At 45.6% G+C, this 21,302-nt stretch overlaps 1 protein-coding gene across 1 annotated transcript; it reads right to left on the minus strand.

Moving 5' to 3' along the window:
- Cwc25 (CWC25 spliceosome associated protein homolog) lies at positions 1-21,141 on the minus strand. The gene is made up of 10 exons (XM_036198228.1): positions 20,999-21,141; positions 17,548-17,720; positions 11,655-11,891; positions 8,718-8,787; positions 7,411-7,523; positions 6,692-6,755; positions 4,772-4,974; positions 3,848-3,937; positions 1,504-1,665; positions 1-1,024 (listed from the first exon to the last, which is right to left on the minus strand). Exons 1-10 carry the CDS (start codon positions 21,014-21,016, stop codon positions 910-912), a joined length of 1,245 nt encoding a protein of 414 aa, XP_036054121.1. The 5' UTR covers positions 21,017-21,141; the 3' UTR covers positions 1-909.
- Between the last annotated feature and the right edge of the window lie 161 nt (positions 21,142-21,302).

Here is a 21,302-nt window from a genome sequence, read left to right on the forward strand (position 1 = left end):
TATATATATATCTCCAGGAAATAAAGGGCTTCCACATTATTTTCTTTTACGGCACAGCATACTGACAACACGATCCTGTTGCCTGAACCATTGGGCTGCCTGATATGAGACTCTAAGGAACAGAGGGGACTATATACTTGGCAGTACAAAGCCATGGATGCAACCTAACACATTTGCAGAGGGCAAAGTTAAGTCCAAATGTCAAAAGGTTAGCTACCCTAGCTAGATTCTGTCAGTAACCCCAAAGTTCCTCCCAAACCAGAGGCAGAGAGAAAACAAGCCACGCCCCTTACCATGTTACTTCCTGATAAGGCTTTACACAGTGAAATCAATCAAAATGTTCTCACAAAGCTAGCTTTTTTAAAGCATGTATAAAACTATACATTTGTACATATACACATCAGACTACTACATCTCAAAGACAAATATTTAACACTTCATTTAGGGCTTTTTTTGGTACTGTTTTATCTCCCAGTTTTTTTCACTCTCTTCTTGACACTTGGCTATTCTGTCATAAGATCTACTAAATAAAATCAGTGCTCATTTATCCCAGTAAGCAGAGTCTATCTGGGCTGTGGAGAGAGGTCTCTGGAAGGTCTGAGCCACTCATTCAGGTGGGAGGGAAGAGGTGTGACAAGCATCCCAGCCTTCCAGGACAGTCCAGTACCCGGCCATTAAAACACAGTCAAGTCCCACAGTGCATCCAGATAAGGTCCTGAGGGTCCCCAAATCAAGTCACATTGGTTTTTAAAGAATGTACCATGTTTCAGGAGTCAATGGACAAGGGCACTTTGAACAGTGGTGGTTTTTCATCTGTAGAAGAAGCCATTTGAACTCTTACAAAGAGAATTTTAAGGACTCCGCAGCCTCCCTGGGGAATTCAGGAAAACCAGTAAGAGGGATTGGTTCTCATCTTTTCATGAAGCTCTTCTCCAGAGCTACTGGTGTTCTCTGTAGAGAATGGATGTTGCGCTTTACCCGGTCCTCCAGGGAGGACGTAGATGCGCTCTCCAGCTTCATGCGACTAGGGAAGAGAAGAGACAGGTGAATGGAAAAAAGGACATTTTCTCAACTGGTCAACTCTGGCAGAATCAGAAAAACCAGGGTTGTAGTCAGAAAGCAACTGTAGACACACAAGGTTTTTTTCAGCCCACACAGACAATTTTCAAATGACTCCCATCTGGAACCAAGGTTTTTAAATGTCCATAAGGGAAAACTCATCTGTTTTTGGAAAACAAGTCAAGTCTTATTTGAAAAAGGTTTTCTAAGCCATAAATTTTTACTTAAAAGGAAGACCAAAGACTTTCAGTGATGTGGGGAAAGTACCAATAACTTCTACTTCAAATAAAAACTCCCCCACTGCCTGGCTAGAGACTGGGAGCAGCCCCAAAGGCCCCCCTCCACCCCCGGACAGAGACGAGAAAGCCCACCAAGCAGTGGGTCTGCTGCCACATGGCCTCCTAAAGTCCATGCTGGTGGAGCCCAGGATGAACAAGTACTTACTGGATGAACTTGCCAGAGCGAGGGTCCAGCTTCTCCAGCCTGCGCTCCCGCTCATCTTCCTTGGCATGCCTCTTGAGGGTGTTCAGCCTCTCCTCCTCCCTCCACCTGGCGTTTGCCATCATCTCCTGGCGCTTCCGCTCTAGCTCCTCTGCTGAGAGTTTTCTGTGGAGCACAGAAACCATCCAGGTGGTTCTACCCCTTCCCCAACAAAATAAACCAAGGAGCACAACATGCAGGCAGGTCCACAGGCTTGCCAGCTCCCGGCTCTCCAGAGAAATAAGAGGAACAGTGCCATGTCAGGATGAGTTTCCTTCCTTCTGACGCCTCAGTTGGGTGATTCCCAACAAATCATGAAGACTTTCAGTGAAGGATTTCATAATCGCACTCAGTGATCTCTGGGATAATTATTTTAAAACAACAGACTGAGTGCTAACCAGGACCTAACCTCACAGCAAGTGTGCTTTCACAGGACAAATGACTGGGCCAGCCATGTGATTGTTGCTATCTCCTACTCCATAAGGGATGCTTAAAAACTCATGGATTGGCCGGGCAGCGGTGGTGGTGCACGCCTTTAATCCCAGCACTCGGGAGGCAGAACCAGGCAGATCGCTGTGAATTCGAGATCAGCCTGGTCCACAGAGCGAGTTCCAGGACAGGCCCCAAAACTACACAGAAAAACCCTGCTTCAAAAAGCCAAAAACAAAACAAACGAATAAACAAACAAAATGGATTGAAAGAAAGAGAGAGAGAAGAAAGAAACTGGCGAGATGGCTCAGTGGTTGGGAGCGCTGGCTGCTCTTCCAGAGGATCTGGGTTCAAGTCCCAGCACCCATAGGGCAGCTCACAGATGTCTGTAACTCCAGTTCCAGGGTATCTGACACCCTCACACAGACACACAAGCAGGCAAAACAAAACTAAAGAAAAAACAAAAACCCATGGATATGGGACTGAGGAGATGTCTCAGTGAGTAAGAGCACGTGCTGTGCAAGAATGAGGTCCTGAGTTCAAATCCATAGCACCAGTGTAAAATCTGGGCATAACCACATATGCCTGTAACCCTGGCATTAATTGGCAAAGATAGGCAAATCCCAGGAACTGGGTGGCCATTTAGCCTAGCCAAATCATTGAGCCCCAACTTCAGTGACAGACCTGGTTCAGTGAATAAGGTAGAGTGCTGTGAACTATCTGTTTAACTATGTAAGATGTGTTACATTTGTCTATGTTGCAGAATATTTGTTTAACTATGCAAGATGTGTTATATTTGTTTATGTTGCAAAATATTTATTTAACTAAGTAAAAGTGTGTTACATTTGTCTAATTATATTGCTGTTTTACCTTGCCTGCCTAAGACACCTGATTGGTTTAATAAAATGCTGAATGGCCAATAGCAAGGGAGGAGGTATAGGTGGGACTTTGGGGCAGGGAGACTAAGTAGGAGGAGGAATTGAAGCTGGAAAAAAGGAAAGAAAAAGAGGTGCCAGGGAAACGCCAGGGGCCAGACACAGAGGAAGCAAGAAAGTAGGAAAGCTCCAAGTCAAAATGTAGATGAAACAGGTTAAATTAAGTTAAAAGAGCCAGGCGGTGGTGGCGCACACCTTTAATCCCAGCAGGCGGATCTCTGTGAGTTCAAGGCCAGACTGGACTACAGAGGGAGTTCCAGGAAAGGCGCAAAACCACACAGAGAAACCCTGTCTCAAAAAACAAAAAAACAAACAAAAAACAAAAAAGTTAAAAGAGCTAGAGGGACAGGCCTAAGCTAAGGCCAAGCATTCATAATTAATAATAAGTCTCCATGTCTTTATTTGGGACCTGGTTGGTGGCCCAAAGAAAATTCCAATGTCCGATGTCCTCCTCTGACCTCCCCATGTGTGAGTAGAGGTGTACAGGACACATACATTCATGGATACAACCCAAGAATATACCACTTTGGAATGAAGCTAAATGCCAGCAACCTGACTTAATGACCAACCTCAGAATATAATAGGTATGTCTTTTTCCTGTCATTCATCCTAAATGAAGTTAGAACAAAAAAAGGAGTGATGAACCAGATTAGTCACCACTTAACAAAGTCAGACATCTTGGGGTTGGGGATTTAGCTCAGTGGTAGAGTGCTTGCCTAGCAAGCGCAAGGCCCTGGGTTCGGTCCTCACCTGGGGGGGGGGTGGCGGGTGGCAAACAGACATCTAAAACTATTGCTGCTAAAATGGGTATATTATAGTTTGTACACAGTTTGTGATATACAGATTTCTCTCTAAAGGGAAGAAGACAGTTCTTTTTAAAAGTGCTCATTTGTAGAAACAAATTAAAATATGCGAACCTGACGTTTAGTACATTCCTGACTTACTTGGTGTATCCAGAAGTATGCCGCCTCTGGTAGACCTCCTTTTTAGGTGATGGGCTATCTCTCTCTTTCCTGTTCACCTTAGAGGCGTGCCTGTAATGAACACAGAGGGGACAGGCCTTTTTATATGGGGATTATTAGTATATCCCTCAACCAATGGAGTTCCCTTAAAAGTATACTCCAGGCTGGGGCCAAAAAAAAATGGTTCAATGGCACTTGCTACCAAGCCTGACAACCTGAGTTCAATCTCTGGGAATCCATATGGTGGAGGATAGAACCAACTCCCTCAAATTTTTCTCTGACCTCCACAAAGCATGCAGTTACACAAATGTAGACACACACACAATCTTTTAAAAAGTGTAATCCAGGGCCTCAGGAGGCTCAGCAGTTAAGATTTCTGCTAGATAAGTCCGAGGACCAGAATTGAGATCCCAGCACCCACATAAGCCAGGCAGTTCTGTGCATGCCTGTATCCCCAGCACTGTGTTGGGAGGAGACAGGAGAATCTCTGGCAATTGTGAGCTTCCAGGCTAGCCAAAAGAAAAAAGGAAAAAACAAAGCTCCAGTTTAGGGAGAGACTGCCTTGATGGAATAGGGTAGAGTGTGGCAGGAAGACAGGAAGACATCCAACAACTCCACACAAGCGAAGTATCTGCACCTACCACACGTGTGTATACACCACACACACACTACACTCACATACAGAAAAGGTAAAGCCCAAAGTGGAGGGAGATTCTGCCAACACAATACAGTCCTCCAAATGCGATTCGTTATGATCACATGAGTGAGGTGGAGAAAAGAATGATGGAGAGGAAATAAAGCTGAGACATCTAAGACTGGAAATGATGATCATCACCCAAACCAAACACCTGCTGTGACCAGGCCCTTAGGGTCACAGGTTATTTCCCAGTGAATTCCCACACTCACGGTTTGCTGGGTCTTGGAGATCGTGACCTTCTGCCCGGGGATCGAGACCTCCTGTCCCGGGACCTCTCTTCCTTGGAGCTCTTCCTGCTGACATGTCTGGGGGGTGAGTGGGAGGAGCTTCTTGAGCGGGAATGGTTCTTCATCTCCCTTTGCTCAGCCATCAGAGAACCCTGTAGCCCCTGGTTACGGTCGGAGTCTCTCACCTATGTCATTAAGACACGAGAAACCATTCATAGGAAAATCTTGCTGTTCAAACAGAAGTGTAGTACAGCAAGGGAAAGAATGAACAATGAGATTCTTTAAATTTGCCAAGAGCAATCAAGCTGACCACACAGCTGTGTGGGGGTGGGAATGGGGGTGCCTACCTGAATCCTAGTACTCAGAATGCTAAGGTAAGAGGATTGTAAGTTCAAGGACAGCTTGCATTATATTCTGAGATTCTGTCTTAAAGGAAGAAAAAAAAAAAGAGCTGGGCATAATGGTACATATATACTATCCCTAGCAACTCAGGAGGCAAAAGCAGGAAAATCAAGTTTGAGACTAATTTAAACTAGATATGGAAATCCTATTCAGAAAAGCCAAGAGTTGCCTGTCATATTTATAATCCCAGCATTCAGGATGCAGAAGAAATCAGAATTTTTGAGATTGTATCAAAAAAAAAAAAAAAAAAAACAAAAAAAAAACAAGAGCCCAGAGCTCACACCTTTAACCCAGCACTTGGGAAGCAGAAGCAGGTGAGTTGTAGGCCAGCCAGGACTACATAAGTAAACCCTGTATAAAAAAAACAGAACAAAACAGCCAGATGTGTCAGGGTACTGTGTTCCTAGCACTCAGGAGGTAGAAGCAGGAAAACTAGAATTTCAAGGTCAGCCAGCCTTAGCTCCATATTGAGATCCAGGTTAGCCTTCACATAATTCTCTCAAAAATATGAAACAAGGGCTGGAGAGTTAGCTCAGGAGTTAGGAGTACTTGCTGCTCTCCCAAAGGACTTGGGTTTAGTTCCTGGCATCTACCTGGTGGCTCACAACCATTTTTAACTTCAGATCTAGGGGATCCAATACCTTCTTCTGATTTCTGTGGGCATGAGGAACTCATGTGGCATGCACTTATAAATGCAGGCAAAATACTCATACACATAATATAAAAAAAGTAATATAAATCTTAAAGGAAAACAAAAACAAAAACAAGCCAGGTGTGGTGGTACATGGCTTTAATCCCAGCATTGGGCAGGCAGAAGCAGGAGGATGTCTGTGGGTTCAAGGCCAGCCTGGTCTACATAGAGAGTTCCAGGACAGCCAGGGCTACACAGTGAGACTCTGTCTGCAAATAAACAAACAAACGAAGGAAGGAAGGAATGTAGAAAGTAAACCAAGGCTGAGGCTGTAGTTCACTCACAAAGCACTTGCTGGGCATATGCAAGGCCCAGGTTCCATCCCAAGCACCTCACAAAAATTAAAATACAGGGGCTGGAGAGATGGCTCAGAGGTTAAGAGCACTGACTGCTCTTCCAGAAGTCCTGAGTTCAATTCCCAGCAACCACATGGTGGCTCACAACCATCTGTAATGAGATCGGGTGCCCTCTTCTGGCCTGTAGTCACTCATGCTGTATACATAATAATAAATAATCTTTTTAAAAAATTAAAATACAAAAGTGAGGGATGGCCATTGGTCAAAAGCCATTAAAATGTATACATTTTGTGTCAGTTATTTGCAGTTCTTGGTGGGATGATAAGTTCTCCAACTAGTGAGTTCTCTACTTAGAGGACTCAGAAAGAGGCAAAGGGCTCAAGGATAAGGAGCAGGCTTAGCCTCCCGCAGCCCCAGACTCCACTACCCAGACTCCCCTGCTATCTGCAGGGGTCAAAGGTGACAAACTGCACATTCCCATAGTCACTCCCTTTGAAAAGCCCACATCTCTACCTGTAAGCCATATCCAGGGACTTTGGACAAAACAGGAAAGGAATTTGCCATCTTCTTTTGAGATCTAAGAGATTAAAACATACACACATTCACTGAAAAAGAAAAGGCACAGGAGTCCGGTTTGAATCTCTCCTGCTGCCACGTGCAGCCTCTCCCAGTGCCCAACTAGTACTGCCACTGCTTGGCAGTGCCTTCCTCTATTTGGACTGTCTTCACTGGAAGACATCAGCACGGTTGAGTTTTTCCTGTGAAAAGCCGTGGGCAGAGTTCTCAGCCTCAGCGCCTGAACACATTCTCCTCTCACCTCATGTTGCTATTCCGGGGACTAATCGTGAGTCAGCAGCATCAGAGCTGACTGTCCCTGTAGGAAGACGTGGAATGGGCGCACGTGGTCCCATTAATCCATTTTTACAGAAAGAGGGAGAGGGATTACAGAAACCCCTTCAGTCCCCAGGACTCTAGCTGAGATGAAAGGGGCCTGTCAGGAGTTCTGACCTATGATCTGGGAGGCGAATGTCAGCCTATCCAAGAGTGCACCAGGAGACACAGGCTTAGCATCTCCAAAGAAGTCTAATGCCAGAGGCCGGCTCTTCAGTACAGAGCACACATCTGCACGGTCCCTACGGAACCCCAGGTGCCTGGTGCTCGGCTCCTCCCGTGGGATGGATGAGTGAATGGGTAGGAAGGCTTGCTGAAGGAGGCTGGCACCATCTGCTCACCTGCCCTGTCCATGCTCATTCTCACTGCTGGAGCCTCTGTGTTTATGTTTCTTGTGCTTCTTTTTCTTCTCCTTCTTTTTCTTCTTCTCCTTCTTTTCCAGACTCATTTGCAACTGAAATGTCCAGAACATAACCGCATGAGATCTCTAAGACCCTTGTTAGTACCTAGTGTAGGGAACAGCTCACATACAAAATGGCCCAGGATACTATCAGGGCATCCATGTTGGGCACAAATGTACTCCAGACCCCCTAAAAAAATTCTCTGGTAAGTGAGCAAGGAATCCACATTGAAAAATTGTTCTTATTTTGAGACAAAGTCTCATTATGTACATCTGGCAAGCCTGTGACTCACTGGTTAACAGCACTTGCTACCAAGCCTGACAACTTGACCACTCACAGGCCATGCACATACACAAGGAGATGCAAAAAACAAAAAACAAACAAATGAACAAAGAAACAAAGGAAGAAAGAAAAAGAAACTGAAGACATGTAGCTCTTTCCCAGCTGTTAAGGTAAGCTAGCATAAAATAGTATGTAAAAACACAAAAATTGGCTGGGCGATGGTGGCGTACACCTTTAATCCCAGCACTTGGGAGGCAGGGGCAGGCGGATCTTTGTGAGTTCGAGGCCAGCCTGGTCTACCAAGTGAGTTCCAGGAAAGGTGCAAAGCTACACAGAGAAACCCTGTCTTGAAAAAAAAACAAACAAACAAAAAAAAATTGAGCCAAGTGGTGGAGGTGCATGTCTGTAATCCCAGCACTCCAGGGGCAGAGGGAATCAGATCTCTGAGTTTGAGGCCAGCCTGATCTACACAGTGAGTTCCAGGATAGCCAGGGCTATACAGAGAAACCCTGGCTCAAAAAAAATAAATAAATAAATAAATAAATAAATAAGTAAATAAATAAATAAATAAAAATTTAAGCCTTGTAATTTTTGAGGAAGGAGGACTGGAGTTCCAGACTGGCCAGGGTCACAAAGTAAGTCCTGTCTCACAAACCCAGAAGAAGTCATTTATAAAAGCCAGGCTACTTCCTAGAAGGAAATAGAAAGAAGGCCAAGCGTTAAGAAGCTGACAGAGGGGCTGGAGAGATGCTCAGCACTTGGGAGCACTTACTGCTCTTCCAGAGGACCAGGATTTAATTCCTAGGATCCAAAGAATAACTCACAACCATCCATAACTGCAGTTCCAGGAGATCTGATGCCCATTTCCTGCCTCCTCAGATACCACAAATACACACAATGCAGGCACACATGCAAACAAACACATCCCCAACACCATCTTGGTCCATGTTCGATGCATGATTTACCAGCTCTTTGATTTTCTTCATTTTCACAGGATTGTTCAGTACCTCTCTCTTTTTCTCCTCCTCTTTCTTCCTAAATAGAAGGAAAAATTGTAATGACTCTTTCTTTTGCAAAGGGAATTATGTTATCCTCTGCAGCAAATTCTATTTAACAAACCCCTTTTCAAAACTCACACACAGGCAAGCCAGGGTTATACAGTGAGAACCTGTCTGAAACAAAACCAAACAAAAACCTCACAGACACAGACTTTACACTGTGGTCAATTTACAGAGGATGGTGTGGAAGCCAGAGAGCTCTAGCAAACACACAGGAGACGGGATACTGTGGGATGGGAGACAGTGCAGTGTGTGACAGTGAGCATTTGGCTTCACATTGAAGGCTTCCCTCATGGTTAAGGAATCGGGTGTGGACCTGCAAATCCCCTGAGTGCAACATTTCAAAACAACCTCCACTGCTTAGCATAAAAACAGACCCATCATCCGGGCAATAAAGACAACAATATGGCTCTTCTTTTGAGAAGTGAGTGTGTATGTGTGTATACACAATGGCTCTTCTTTTGAGAAGAGTATATGAGAGTGTGTGTGTGTGTGTGTGTGTGTGTGTGTGTGTGTGTATGCACGATGGTTCTTTTGAGAAGTGTGTGAGTGTGTGTGTGTATACACAATGGTTCTTCCTTTGAAAAATGAGTGTGTGTGTGTATACACAATGGTTCTTCTTTTGAGAAGTGAGTGTGTGAGTGTGTGTATACACAATGATTCTTCCTTTGTGAAATGAGTGTGTGTGTATACACAATGGTTCTTCTTTTGAGGAGTGTGTGTGTGTGTGTACATATTGGTGCTGGGAAATGGACAGATGGCTCAGCAGTTCAGAGGACTGGCTGCTCTTCCAGAGGACCTGGGTTCCATTCCCAGCCCCCACACGGCAGCTCACACCTGGCTGTAACTCCAGTTCTCTTCTAGCCTCTGCAGGCACCAGGCATGCACACAGTACACAGATACACATGCCAGGAAAACACGCATACACAGGAAATAAATTTTTTCTTTTTTCTTTTTTCTTTTTTTTTTTTTGAGCTGAGGATCGAACCCAGGGCCTTGCACTTGCTAAGCAAGCGCTCTACCACTGAGCTAAATCCCCAACCCAGGGGAAAAAAATTTAAATAAATAAATGAACAATAAGAAACGTCACAAAGTTTTCAAATTTTGAAAGCCTATCATTTGGAAACAAATTAGGGATATAACAAGCAAACATTAATGAAGAGCTGGGCGTGATCATGTAGAACTGAATACTCAGGAGGCTGAGGAGAGAAGATGTGAATTCAAGGCCAAGGCTACTATCTCAATAAATCACAAAGCTGGGCGTGCTAACACACATCAGAGGGTGAGTAATTCAGTCACACTCAGCTATAGGGCGGGTTTGAGGCTAGCCTGGACTACATAAGACCTTGTTTCAAATAAACAAAAACCGAGTAGTAAGAGGGCTCATTCAGTAAAGCGCTTGCCACACGAGCAGAAGGCCTCAAACTCCACCTCCCTAAACCATGGAAAAGGCTGAGTGGGCCAGGGTGGGAGCACACGTCTTTTTTTTTTTTAATATTCATTCATTCATTTATTTATTTATTATGTATGCAGTGTTCTGTCTGCAAATTCTCATTACAGATGGTTGTGAGCCACCATGTGGTTGCTGGGAATTGAACTCAGGACCTTTGGAAGACCAAACAGTGCTCTTAACCTCTGAGCCATCTCTCCGCCCGAGAGCACATGTCTTTAATCCCAGCATTCAGGAGACAGAGGTATGAGTCCAAGGTTAGTCTAGTCTAGATATCAAGCTCCAGGCTGACCAAGGTTACATACTAAGACCCTGTCCCAAACCAGTAACAACAGTAAAGAAAGCCACAATCCTAATACTCTGGAGGCAGCAATACGAAGATCCTGGGGCTTGCTGGCCAGTGTAGATGAATCAGCAGGTCCCAGGTTTGGTGAGAGTCTCTATCTCAAAAAGTAAGGCAGAGAGAGCTGTTGAAAGAACTTGCTGCCCAGCCCAGGTGCTAAGGTCAAATCCCGAAGGCCCACAGGTGGAAGGAGAGAACCAACTCCCAAAAGTAGCCCTCTGACCCATACACACACCCTGGGATGTATGCACATGTGCACACACACACATGCACCCTCAGACACACGCAAATAAGGAAGAGTGATTGAGAAAGGCATTTAATGTCGACTTATAGCCTCCACAAACAGGTAAGCACGCACATGCACATATATACACTAAACATACACACACCCAAAAACAAACAAATAAAATAAAAAAGCAAGGAAGGAGGCGAAGGAAAAAGGACTGAGAGGCACTTACCGGCTATACGATTACAGCGGGATGTTAAGGGAGTAGGGGTTAGGAGGGGACATTTACCTTGTAGTCACCTCGACACCGATTTCCCAGATTTCCAAGGAACAAGCAGTGTTTGTCATCTTGCTTCTACCTCCTTTTTAATTTTAATACGATTTTTATTATCTTTAATTTGTGTGTGTACACACGCGAGTGTGAGATATGTAAGTACTGGTGCCCACGGGTGCCAGAGGCTTTGGCTCTTCCAAAGGCTGCAGTTCCACCATCTCTAAGCTAGCTGACATGGGCACTGGGGTCCCAACTCAGGTCCTCGGCAGGAGCGACACATTCTCTTACCAGCAAAGGTATCCCCAGCCTTTTACCTCTCATCTTTATTTAAGGGTTAAAGATGGGTAGATAAATCTTGTCTGGCTTGAAACATTTGCCAGTATCTTTCCATGCGGCCTACATCAGGTACCCTTACAGGAGCCCTTTCTCACCACCCAGAAGCACAGACAGACACAGAGGTGTGGGAAACAGGAGCACTATAAAGCAAGAAACGGCAGCCCGGGAAGAGCCCGGGGCATCTCTGTAACAACCTTCTCAACCCCCAGCAGTACCTGATGATGAAGAGAGGGTCTTCCCGGATTTTGCTGGCCATGTCAAGAAGGGAATTGGCACCTGACGGGGCAAAGATAGAGCCTGGCAGAAGTCCTGTCTCAGAAGAACAGCCTGCCTCCTTCTCCTCCATCTTCTCAAAGACATACTTGTCAATGGGGCGACCCAGCAGATACTCATCCCGGTTCACCATCCCACCAGGACCCTGGTACATCCAATCCAACTTTTCTTCTTTTTTCCTGGTTTAAGGGGGAAAAAAAGATATAGTTTAGCTACAGACAGACAGACAGACAGACAGACACAGACACAGACACAGACACACACACACACACACACACACACATGAAATGGAGAGTCTGTCAAACTCCACACAGAACCTGAGTTGATCAGCACTGGACTGCCTCTGCAGATACCTACTGTAAACCAAACACCATTCTCAACTTGGCAGACATGAAGAAATGATTCTTATAAATGAAGAGATCCTTTTCACAAAGACAATTAATGAAGAAAAACCAGAATCCTCCAGCTAAGGCATGGATCTCCACTTAGCTACCTAGTCTCCACTACCAAGTTTATACATTATCCCTTCACATCAAAGATAATCTAAAACAATAAACATATTCTACCTCAGCACCCAGAACAACCTCAGCAATCCCACACGCAGCCATACTCATTGCCAATCTTTGCACCTGACACAGCAGCCCCAGTGGTGCTGCATGCTTGAGAGGAGATGAGAAATGACCAGAGACACCTGGTAAGTAAATGATGCTTGCACTGAGGGGGAAAAAAAGCCGGGCAGTGGTGGCGCACACCTTTAACCCCAGCACTCAGGAGGCAGAGGCAGGTGGATCTCTGTGAGTTCGAGGCCAGCCTGGGCTATGGAGCAAGCTCTAGGACAGCCACTAAAAACTACCCAGAGAAACCCTGTCTCGGAACACCCCCCCCAAAAAAAGAAAAGAGGGGGACCAAATGATGTCACAACATCATACCTGACTTCATTTCTTTCCTTGTGGAAAGATAAAGAGGTGTGAGAATGGAACCTTTATGTGACAGATGGTAACAGGATGCTGCTGAACTCTTTTTTTTTTTTTTAATTAACTTAATTTTTTATGTCTGAGTGTTTTGCTTGCATATATGTCTGTGCATTGAATGTCTAGCACCCTCAAAGGCCAGAAGAGGGCAATGGATTCCCTGGGTTTTTTGTTTTCTTGGGTTTGTTTTTTGTTTTTTGTTTTTTTTGGTTTTCCGAGACAGGGTTTCTCTGTAGCTTTGGAGCCTGTCCTGGAACTCACTCTGTAGACCAGGCTGGCCTCGAACTCACAGAGATCCACCAGCCTCTGCCTCCCGAGTGCTGGGATTACAGGCGCCACCACGGCCCGGATCCCTGGGTATTTTTAATGAAAATAATTCATTTAAACTAATACAAACATGACCACTTATAACTTTTCTGTCTATTAAAGGGCCTGTTTGGAAAAGCCTCAGTCTGTAATTAAGAACTGATTGTGGTTGCTGAGTCAAACTGCAATAGCTTGCCTGGCTTACCCACACTGCTAGAGTCAAGATGGAAGGGTACACTGAATGCTGGGTTCTGGCAGGCCAGGAGACTGGGAGGAAGGATGGTCTTTACAATAGGGACCACAGACAGTGGCCTCCAGGTAATCACAGGCTTTCCTAACTCTCCTGTGCAGGTAAATAACAGACTAGGAGAAAGTCTGACAGCTGTGAAGACCAGGGATTCCAGGGAGGAGCTGTTCCAGGCTAGATGAGGATGACCTTGACTTCTTATCCACCTATTTCTACCTCCTGAATGCTAGGATTATACCCCTATGCCATTACACCTGGTTCATGCTGCACTAGGGATCAAACCAAGGGCTTTGGGCATGCTAGGTAAGCACTCTACCAAATAAGCTCTGGGGTTTTAATTTGCTTTAAAATTTTTATTTACTGCCGGGCAGTGGTGGCACACACTTTTAATCCCAGCTCTCAGGAGGCAGAGCCAGGTGGATCTCTGTGAGTTAGAGGCCAGCCTGGTCTGCAGAGAGAGATCCAGGACAGGCACCAAAACTACACACACACACACACACACACACACACACACACACACACACACAAATTTATTCACCATTAGTGTGTGTATATAATGGAGAGGGTCATACACATCACAGTGTGCACGTGAAGGTCAGAAAGGACAACTTTCAGTAATTGGTCTCTCTTTCCAGGGCCATCTGGCAAGTAGCCAAGGTTGGGTTTGAACTCCTAATCCTTTTGCCTCTTCCTCTAAGTGTGGAGGTTTCACACATGCACAATCATACCTAGTGGTTTCGTTTGTGACAAGACTATTTTTTTAAAATGTGTATGTGTGAGTGACTTTTGTGTATATGTGTTCCACATGCCTGTCTGGTGACTGTGGAGGTCAGAGCTGGAACAGGCAGTTGTGAGCTGTCTAACATGGGTGCTGGGAATGGAACTCGGGTCTCTGCAAGAGCACTACGTCCTTAACCACTGAGCCATCTCTCCAGCCCTTAATTTTTTTTTTTTTTTTATTTATATGTATGTGCACAATGTGCATGAGGTGGAGGGCACAGGAACCCTCGGAACTGTGAGCAGCCATGTGGGTGCTGGGAACTGAACTTGGGTCTTCTGCAAGCACAACAATTGCTCTTAACCTTGAGCCATAATTTCAGCCCTTGTTCTGTTGTGTTGTTTACTTTTTTTTTTTTTTTTCAGGGTTTCACTGTTATCTAGGCTGGCCTCAAACCAGAGATGCTCTTACCTAGGCCTCCAGTTTGTTTTTTGTTTGGCTGGCTGTTGTTTTTGGTTTTCAGACAAGGACTTAAAACCTTAAAATCTTGCCTTTTTTTTTTGTTTTTTTTTTTTTTTTTTGGTTTTTCGAGACAGGGTTTCTCTGTGTAGCTTTGCACCTTTCCTGGAACTCGCTTTGTAGACCAGGCTGGCCTCAAACTCACAGAGATCTGCCTGCCTCTGCCTCTTAAAGTCCCTTTTACTCTACAGGAATTGGCTGAGGAAGGAACTGCCCCATCTTTATCTATTTATGAAAGGATCAAATGCTACTGTCTAAAACTGCAACTATGTAACACTATCAGCAAATACCAAAGAGAAACTATGTTGCTCGGTGGTAGACTGCTTGCCTAGCATGTTTGAGGCCTTGGGTTTGAAAGGGATTTGGAGATGGACAGCATTACATGAACGAGACATCGTCTTCGCTCCAAGAACAATGCTGGACAAAGACAGAAAAGATCACTTGAACCACAAGAGTGGAGTGAATCATTAAATCAATGGTGTTCAATTGGAGAAAGTCAAAGCATATAATTATACAAAGCGTTCAAACCAGCCAAATGGACAAGTAAATCAGCTACAAAAGCCATTGGGGGGAGGGGATCCCTACCAGCTGCCATGAGGCACTTCAGGGTCGGCAGCCTGCCTTTCTAGTCCTGAATATACTTTTTCCCTCTCTCTCTTTTGTCTTTTCTTCTGGACGCTGGCCAGAACTATGTATGCTTTCTCTAGCTCTTAGGGCTGCCTTACCTGAATTCCATAAATCCCCTCCCCACCTGTGGCTGTATATAGCCATGAAGCTGACCCCCATGCTGGCTTATCCCAAACAGCATGGCCTTTCCACCCATTCTCTTCTCCATTCTCCACCTCCAGGCAACTGGGAGATTTATAGTTTGTCTGTCTTGGTTTTTAATAAATTGCCCTCAAAAACAAAACAAAACAAAACAAAACAAAAACCTAGGGGTTAGGGATTTAGCTCAGTGGTAGAGCACTTGCCTAGCAAGTGCAAGGCCCTGGGTTCAGTCCTCAGCACGAGGGTTAACAGATAATCTGCAATTCCAACACGCAGGAGGCTGATGCAGGGAACCACCAGTCTGGGCTATAATGAGACCCTGTCTGCACTTCTTAAAAAATTCAATTTGGGGTTGGGGATTTAGCTCAGTGGTAGAGTGCTTGCCTAGCAAGTGCAAGGCCCTGGGTTCGATCCTCAGCTTAAAAAAAAAAAAAATTCAATTTGATGTATTTTGCCTGTATGTATGTGTACCACATGTGTGTAGTACCCACAAAGGCCAGAAGAGGGTGTCAGATGTTCTGGAACTGGATTTACAAGTTCCAAATTACAGATGGTTATGAGTCAGTGTGTGTGCTGGGAATCAAAGCTGGTCCTCTGCAAGCTCTCTTAACCAAGGAACCATCTCACCAGCCCCAAAATAAATAATTCTTTTTTGGGGGAGAGGGGCGGTTTCAAGACAGGGTTTCTCTGTAGCTTTAGCGCCTTTCCTAGAACTCACTCTGTAGCCCAGGCTGGCCTCTAACTCACAGAGATCCACCTGCCTCTGCCTCCCGAGTGCTGGGATTAAAGGCGTGCGCCACCACCGCCCAGCAGTAACTCTTAAAAAATAATAAAATAAAAAGATTAATTTTCTTTTGTTTTGGTTTTTATTTTTTTTCAAGACAGGGTTTCTCTGTGTAGCCTGGCTGTCCTGGAACTCACTCTGTACTGTTGAAATAACACTCTTGACAAAACCAACTTAAGGGACAGAGGGCTTATTCTGGCTCATGGTTCAAGATACAGCCCATCATGGCAGGGAAATCCAGACAGCAGGAGCTAACTCTGCTGGTCACCCTGCATACACAGGAGCTAACTCAGCTGGTCACCCTGCATGCACAGTCAAGTGCCCAGTTTGCTGAGTCTCCTACAGCTCCAGATTGGCAGCACTGGGATAGTCCTGCACATAGTCAAGATGAGTCTTCCCACATTAACTAACAGAATCAACATAATCCCCACAGACTTGCCCAGAAGCCCTTCTTCCAGGTGATCGTGGACTCCGCCAAGGTTCACAATTAACAGTTACCAGCATCATTCCCTAAATATGTTGTATTTAATTTAAAAGTTCCATAAAACCTCATTCACTGTAAAACATCAGACCCTCTCCAATCCATTTCGTGGAAGAATAGGATTTTCCCCTTATTTACATGCAAGGTACTATGTCCACATACTGAAACTAAGTCTCACACACAACTGTGGATGTAACAAATCCCTCTGCCATGAAATTAAGGAAAACCCTTTAATATCCCATGGGGAAAATGGGCCACATGTCACCCTGAAGGCTTGCCCATGACACATGAACAGGAACAGTAGGGAGGACTCGGTTCAAATTGCCTGCAGTTCCTGTCATTTTGATTTCGGAATGCACTGTGGAGTGCATTTTATGCCTTTTATTTTCTTGAAATAGACCCCCTCTATTTCATGAGATAGGTAGGGTAATTATCTATTACTATTACCCTGAAAGTGACCAAAGGTAAAATTCACCAAGATTGTCTACAGCCACAACAAGGCTTTTATTGACAGCTACCCTATCTACTTATTCCCATTAACCCCACTGCCCCCAAGAAGATGGGCTTGCAATACATTCACAGAGGCCTCAGATAGCATAAAGACAATGATTCTTAGTCATAGTCGTGAGTATTAGTCAACTATCTATTGGGAGCATGGTCTACACTAACTTGGTTATGTGTTTTTTGTTTTTTGGGTTTTTTTCGAGACAGGGTTTCTCTGTAGCTTGAGCCTATCCTGCACTAGCTCTGTAGACCAAGCTGGCCTCGAACTCACAGAGATCCACCTGCCTCTGCCTCCTCCCAAGTGCTGGGATTACACATCTGGTCCTCAACAACCCACACAGACTTGGGTATTATGACTTCCAGGATCCTATCGAGATACCCAAGGCTCCCATACCTTCTCTCTGGTACACAACTTAGGACACGCACAGCCAACCTTAGAATGGAGATGGTCAGGCTCCCAGCTCCACATGCTGAATCACTGAACTCTTACGCAGCACCCAGACTAGGCATGCAGCAAACACCCAGCCCCTCGCTTACTTGACAGCGCCGACATCCTCAGCATAGCGCTGCATCTCCTCCCGAGCTCTCTCCTCCCGCAGCTCTCGCTGCAGCTCCTCAATCTTCTTCCGCTCGGCCTCATGTTTCTGCTCTGCCTTCCACACTTTCTCCACATTTCGAAGGGTCTGCGGGTGCCAGCTCTTCTTCAGGTTCTGTGAGTGAAAGGAAGGAGGGAAGGATTCAGAGAGTGGGAGGTGGAAGGTTATGAGGGTCTTCCCACAGACGAATTAAGATAATCCCCAACAGACATACCCACAGGCCAACCCAACGTAGACAACTGTCACTGAGATTCTCTTTCCAGGTGATTCTAGATTATTTCAAGTAGTTAAAATTAACCATCATGCCCCGCTTCACCCACCCTTCCCAGAACCAGAACATGCACACATGGAAAGGCAAGACAGCAGGTGAGGGATGCAGCTCGGGGTAGAGTGCCTGCCGAGCATGCCTGAAGTTGTGGGAAATGTCTTTACAGCTCCAGGGTGGAACAGGTCTTTTCCGAGTTTCCTTCAAACACTTACAACCTTAGACTCCACTAGCCATGCCTACAATGGGAGTTGATAACAGCAAGATGGGAGAAATAGGGCAAGGAGGAAGAGATCTATTCTGAAAGGCAACATGGTTCATTGGGACAGTACATTCATTCTTATGTAAACACCTCCCTCTCTCTCTTTCCTTTTGATTTTCAAGACAGGGTTTCTTTGCGTAGCCCTGGCTGTATTGCAACTAGCTCTGTAGATCAAACTGGCCTTGAACTCACAGAGCTCTGCCTGCCTCTGCCTCCTGAATGCTGCACCACCACTGCCGGCCAGTTGTTTTTGTTGTTTTTTTTTTTTTAATTTTATTTTTTATTTTATGTGCATTGGTGTTTTTGCCTGCATGTGTGTCTATGTGAGACTGTCAAATCCTGGAGTGACAGACAGTTGTGAGCCACCATGTGGGTGCTGGGAATTGAACCAGGGTCCTCTGGAAGAGCAGTCGGTGTTCTTAACTGCTGAGCCATCTCCAGCCCCTCAAACATCTTTCTTTCTTTCTTTTTTTTTTTTTAATTGAGTCCACTTAGCTCTCCTGTGCCTAAACTTGCAATGCTTACAATGTACCCAGACCTTTTTCAACCTTCCTTCCCTGGAACTGTCCCGTTTCTTCCCTGTCAATGAATGCTTCTCCTCTCTCCTCTCATTACTTCACTTTGAACTGTAATCGCAGGAAGTTTCCCTGGGGAAGTAGCATCTTAGGTTGGTTATAAAATAGCTGGTGACATGGGAAGCTCTGTAAGAGGAAATGGCATTCGGGAGGCAGAGGCAGGTGGACTTCTGTGAGTTCCAGGCCAGCCCGGTCTATGACCTCATTCCAGGAAAGGCGCAAAGCTACACAGAGAAACCCTGTCTCCGCAAAAACCAAAAACAAAAGAGGAAATGTCACTCACAACCACAGTCCCAGCAATGAGGGAAAACATAACATAAAGAATTCACTGTGGCTGGAGGCAGAGTGCATGCTAATGGAGGAGGTGTGTGAGATACAGCCAGCTAAGAAGCCAGCAGAGCAGATCTCTTACAGACACGTGAAGGGTCTTAAACTGCACCCTGTTGATGGTGGGAAGGAAGACCTGAAAAGACGCAGGCAAGAGCATGTCCAGCTATCATGCCAAGAGTGGATGGGAGAGATGCAAATCTGGAGACCAGTTTAAGATTAAAGGAGATAAAATACACAAGGTACCTTGCAGGCACAAAGCACACAGTCAGAGAGAACACAGGTATGTGTGAGCATGTACACATAATGTGCAAGCCAGGGCCTTGCTATCCAGCTCAGGCTACCCTCAGACTTGAGCTCTTACTGACTCTACCTCCCAAGCGCTGGGACTAAAGGCATGTACCATCTGCTTTCTGTCTTTACCCTTAACTGCCTTCCCTCCTTTACCAGGTTGTTTCATCCTTCCTTCCTACATTCTTTCCTTTAAGGAGGACTTCCTTCAACACCACACTACCACCACCACCACCACCACCCCACCCCTTTGTCCTACATAGGTCCTCCTTTCCATCCCAGGGCACAGATGGCAATCAGTGTCTGGAGAAATTTATAGATGTCCTAACTAAGGGAGAGTCAAGTGCTAATGGCATCTTATGGCTGAATATACAATTTGCAGGACAGCCTCACCGTCATACACACACAGATCTGGATTTCTAATTGATGTAGGAGGGCCCAGCCCGCTCTGGGTGGTACTATCCCTGTGCAGGTGGGCCAGACTATATAAGAAAGGTAGCTGAGTAAGCCAAGAGAAGCAAGCCAGTGAGCAACACTTCTCCATGGCTTCTGCTCCAGTTCCTGCCCCCTCCCTGGCTTCCCTTAATGATGGACTCTAACCTGTAAGATGTAATAAGCCCTCTCCTCCGAAAGTTGCTTTTGGTCCTGGTTTAATCACAGCAACAGAGAAACAAACTAATGCACTCTCCACAATCACATTTACATAAAGAACATACTAAACTAGACTAACTTTGTTGGGCAGGGATGGCTCACATCTTTAAATCCTAGCACTTGGGAGGCGGAGGCAAAGGCAGAGCCAGGCCAATCTCTGTGAGTTCGAGGCCAGCCTGGTCTACAGAGCGAGATCCAGGACAGGCACCAAAACCACAGGGAGAAACCCTGTCTCGAAAACCAAACAAAAATCTAGACCAACTTTGATGGAGTCCTAGAACTTGATCAAATCAAGAATACCTGACAAACTCAGCCTAATGTATAGATATCTAAAGTAATATATTTATCGATTCAATTAGCTTCACTTTATGAAGATCAATAATTTTCTAATCTAGCTCTGTGCTTCGTGGATACTTCCACTTTATTTAAGGCATTAGTTCCCCACAAATGAACTACACGACTTCAGAGCAACTGCAGCTTAGCCTAAAAAAAGTGTTATGAATAGAGAAGACAGCTGCCTTGTCACTACAGATCAAAGCAAAGCACTGATGTAGGGAATGAAATAATGATGGACAAGATTTAAAATGGACTCCTCCAAAGAATCGAGGAGGATTGGGGCCCACTCTTCGACAGTCCAGGTCCAGGAAACAACTGTAAACTCCTAGCTAAGAAAAGGAACTATGTCCCAAGATAACATACACAAAATAAATTCTGTGTGCCAAGATCTGCCCTTCGTGACCTCAGACTTCCCAGCCGGGAGCCCCCGACCCCCTCCAATCAGCAAACACAGACACCAGCAGACATCACTCGCCGCACATCTTCCCAAGTCTCATCCCAGTCCCTCCGTGGTCTTAACCATCCTTTCTCTCTCGGAGTTTACCAACCCCTTGTGTTGAAAACAAGAATTACCAGGGTTACCTACTGCTACCCCTGACTTCCACCGCGCCCCTGCCAGTTTCCGTCCCCGGCGCCAGCGGGTCTCGGGCCTCGATCCTAACTGCCCAGGCCTACGGGCACTTACCAGGTCTCCGCCTCCCATGACGGTGGAGACGCTTCCTCAGTCCGTGGACCTGAAAGACTCAGCGGAGATCGAGAGGAAACGGTCTCAGTTCTGAGACCGCCTCACGGGACCCGACCCCTAAAGGAACCAGCTGCCCCTTTCCCCGCCCGCTCTAGCTCGCACTTCCGGGAGTGGCGTCATATAACTGCGTCGGCGTCTTGGAGCGGTGACGTTGTACGAGCGCCAAGTCTCCGAGACTCTAGAGTCGTGTGTAGTTTCTGCCCACTCTCGGGGTGTAGATAGTCTCACTTTGAGTCGCCTCACG

This window comes from Onychomys torridus, chromosome 8 (assembly GCF_903995425.1).
Source record: "Onychomys torridus chromosome 8, mOncTor1.1, whole genome shotgun sequence".
NCBI lineage: Eukaryota > Metazoa > Chordata > Mammalia > Rodentia > Cricetidae > Onychomys > Onychomys torridus.

Bases quoted from the DNA above. Each gene is read 5' to 3' on its own strand.
- Cwc25 (XM_036198228.1), bottom strand. The intron at 8,788-11,654 runs GTACTGCTGGGG...CCTTCTATTTAG, and splicing joins GACCCTCTCTTCATCATCAG to GAAGAAAGAGGAGGAGAAAA. The intron at 7,524-8,717 runs GTAAATCATGCA...TGGACATTTCAG, and splicing joins TGAAGAAAATCAAAGAGCTG to TTGCAAATGAGTCTGGAAAA.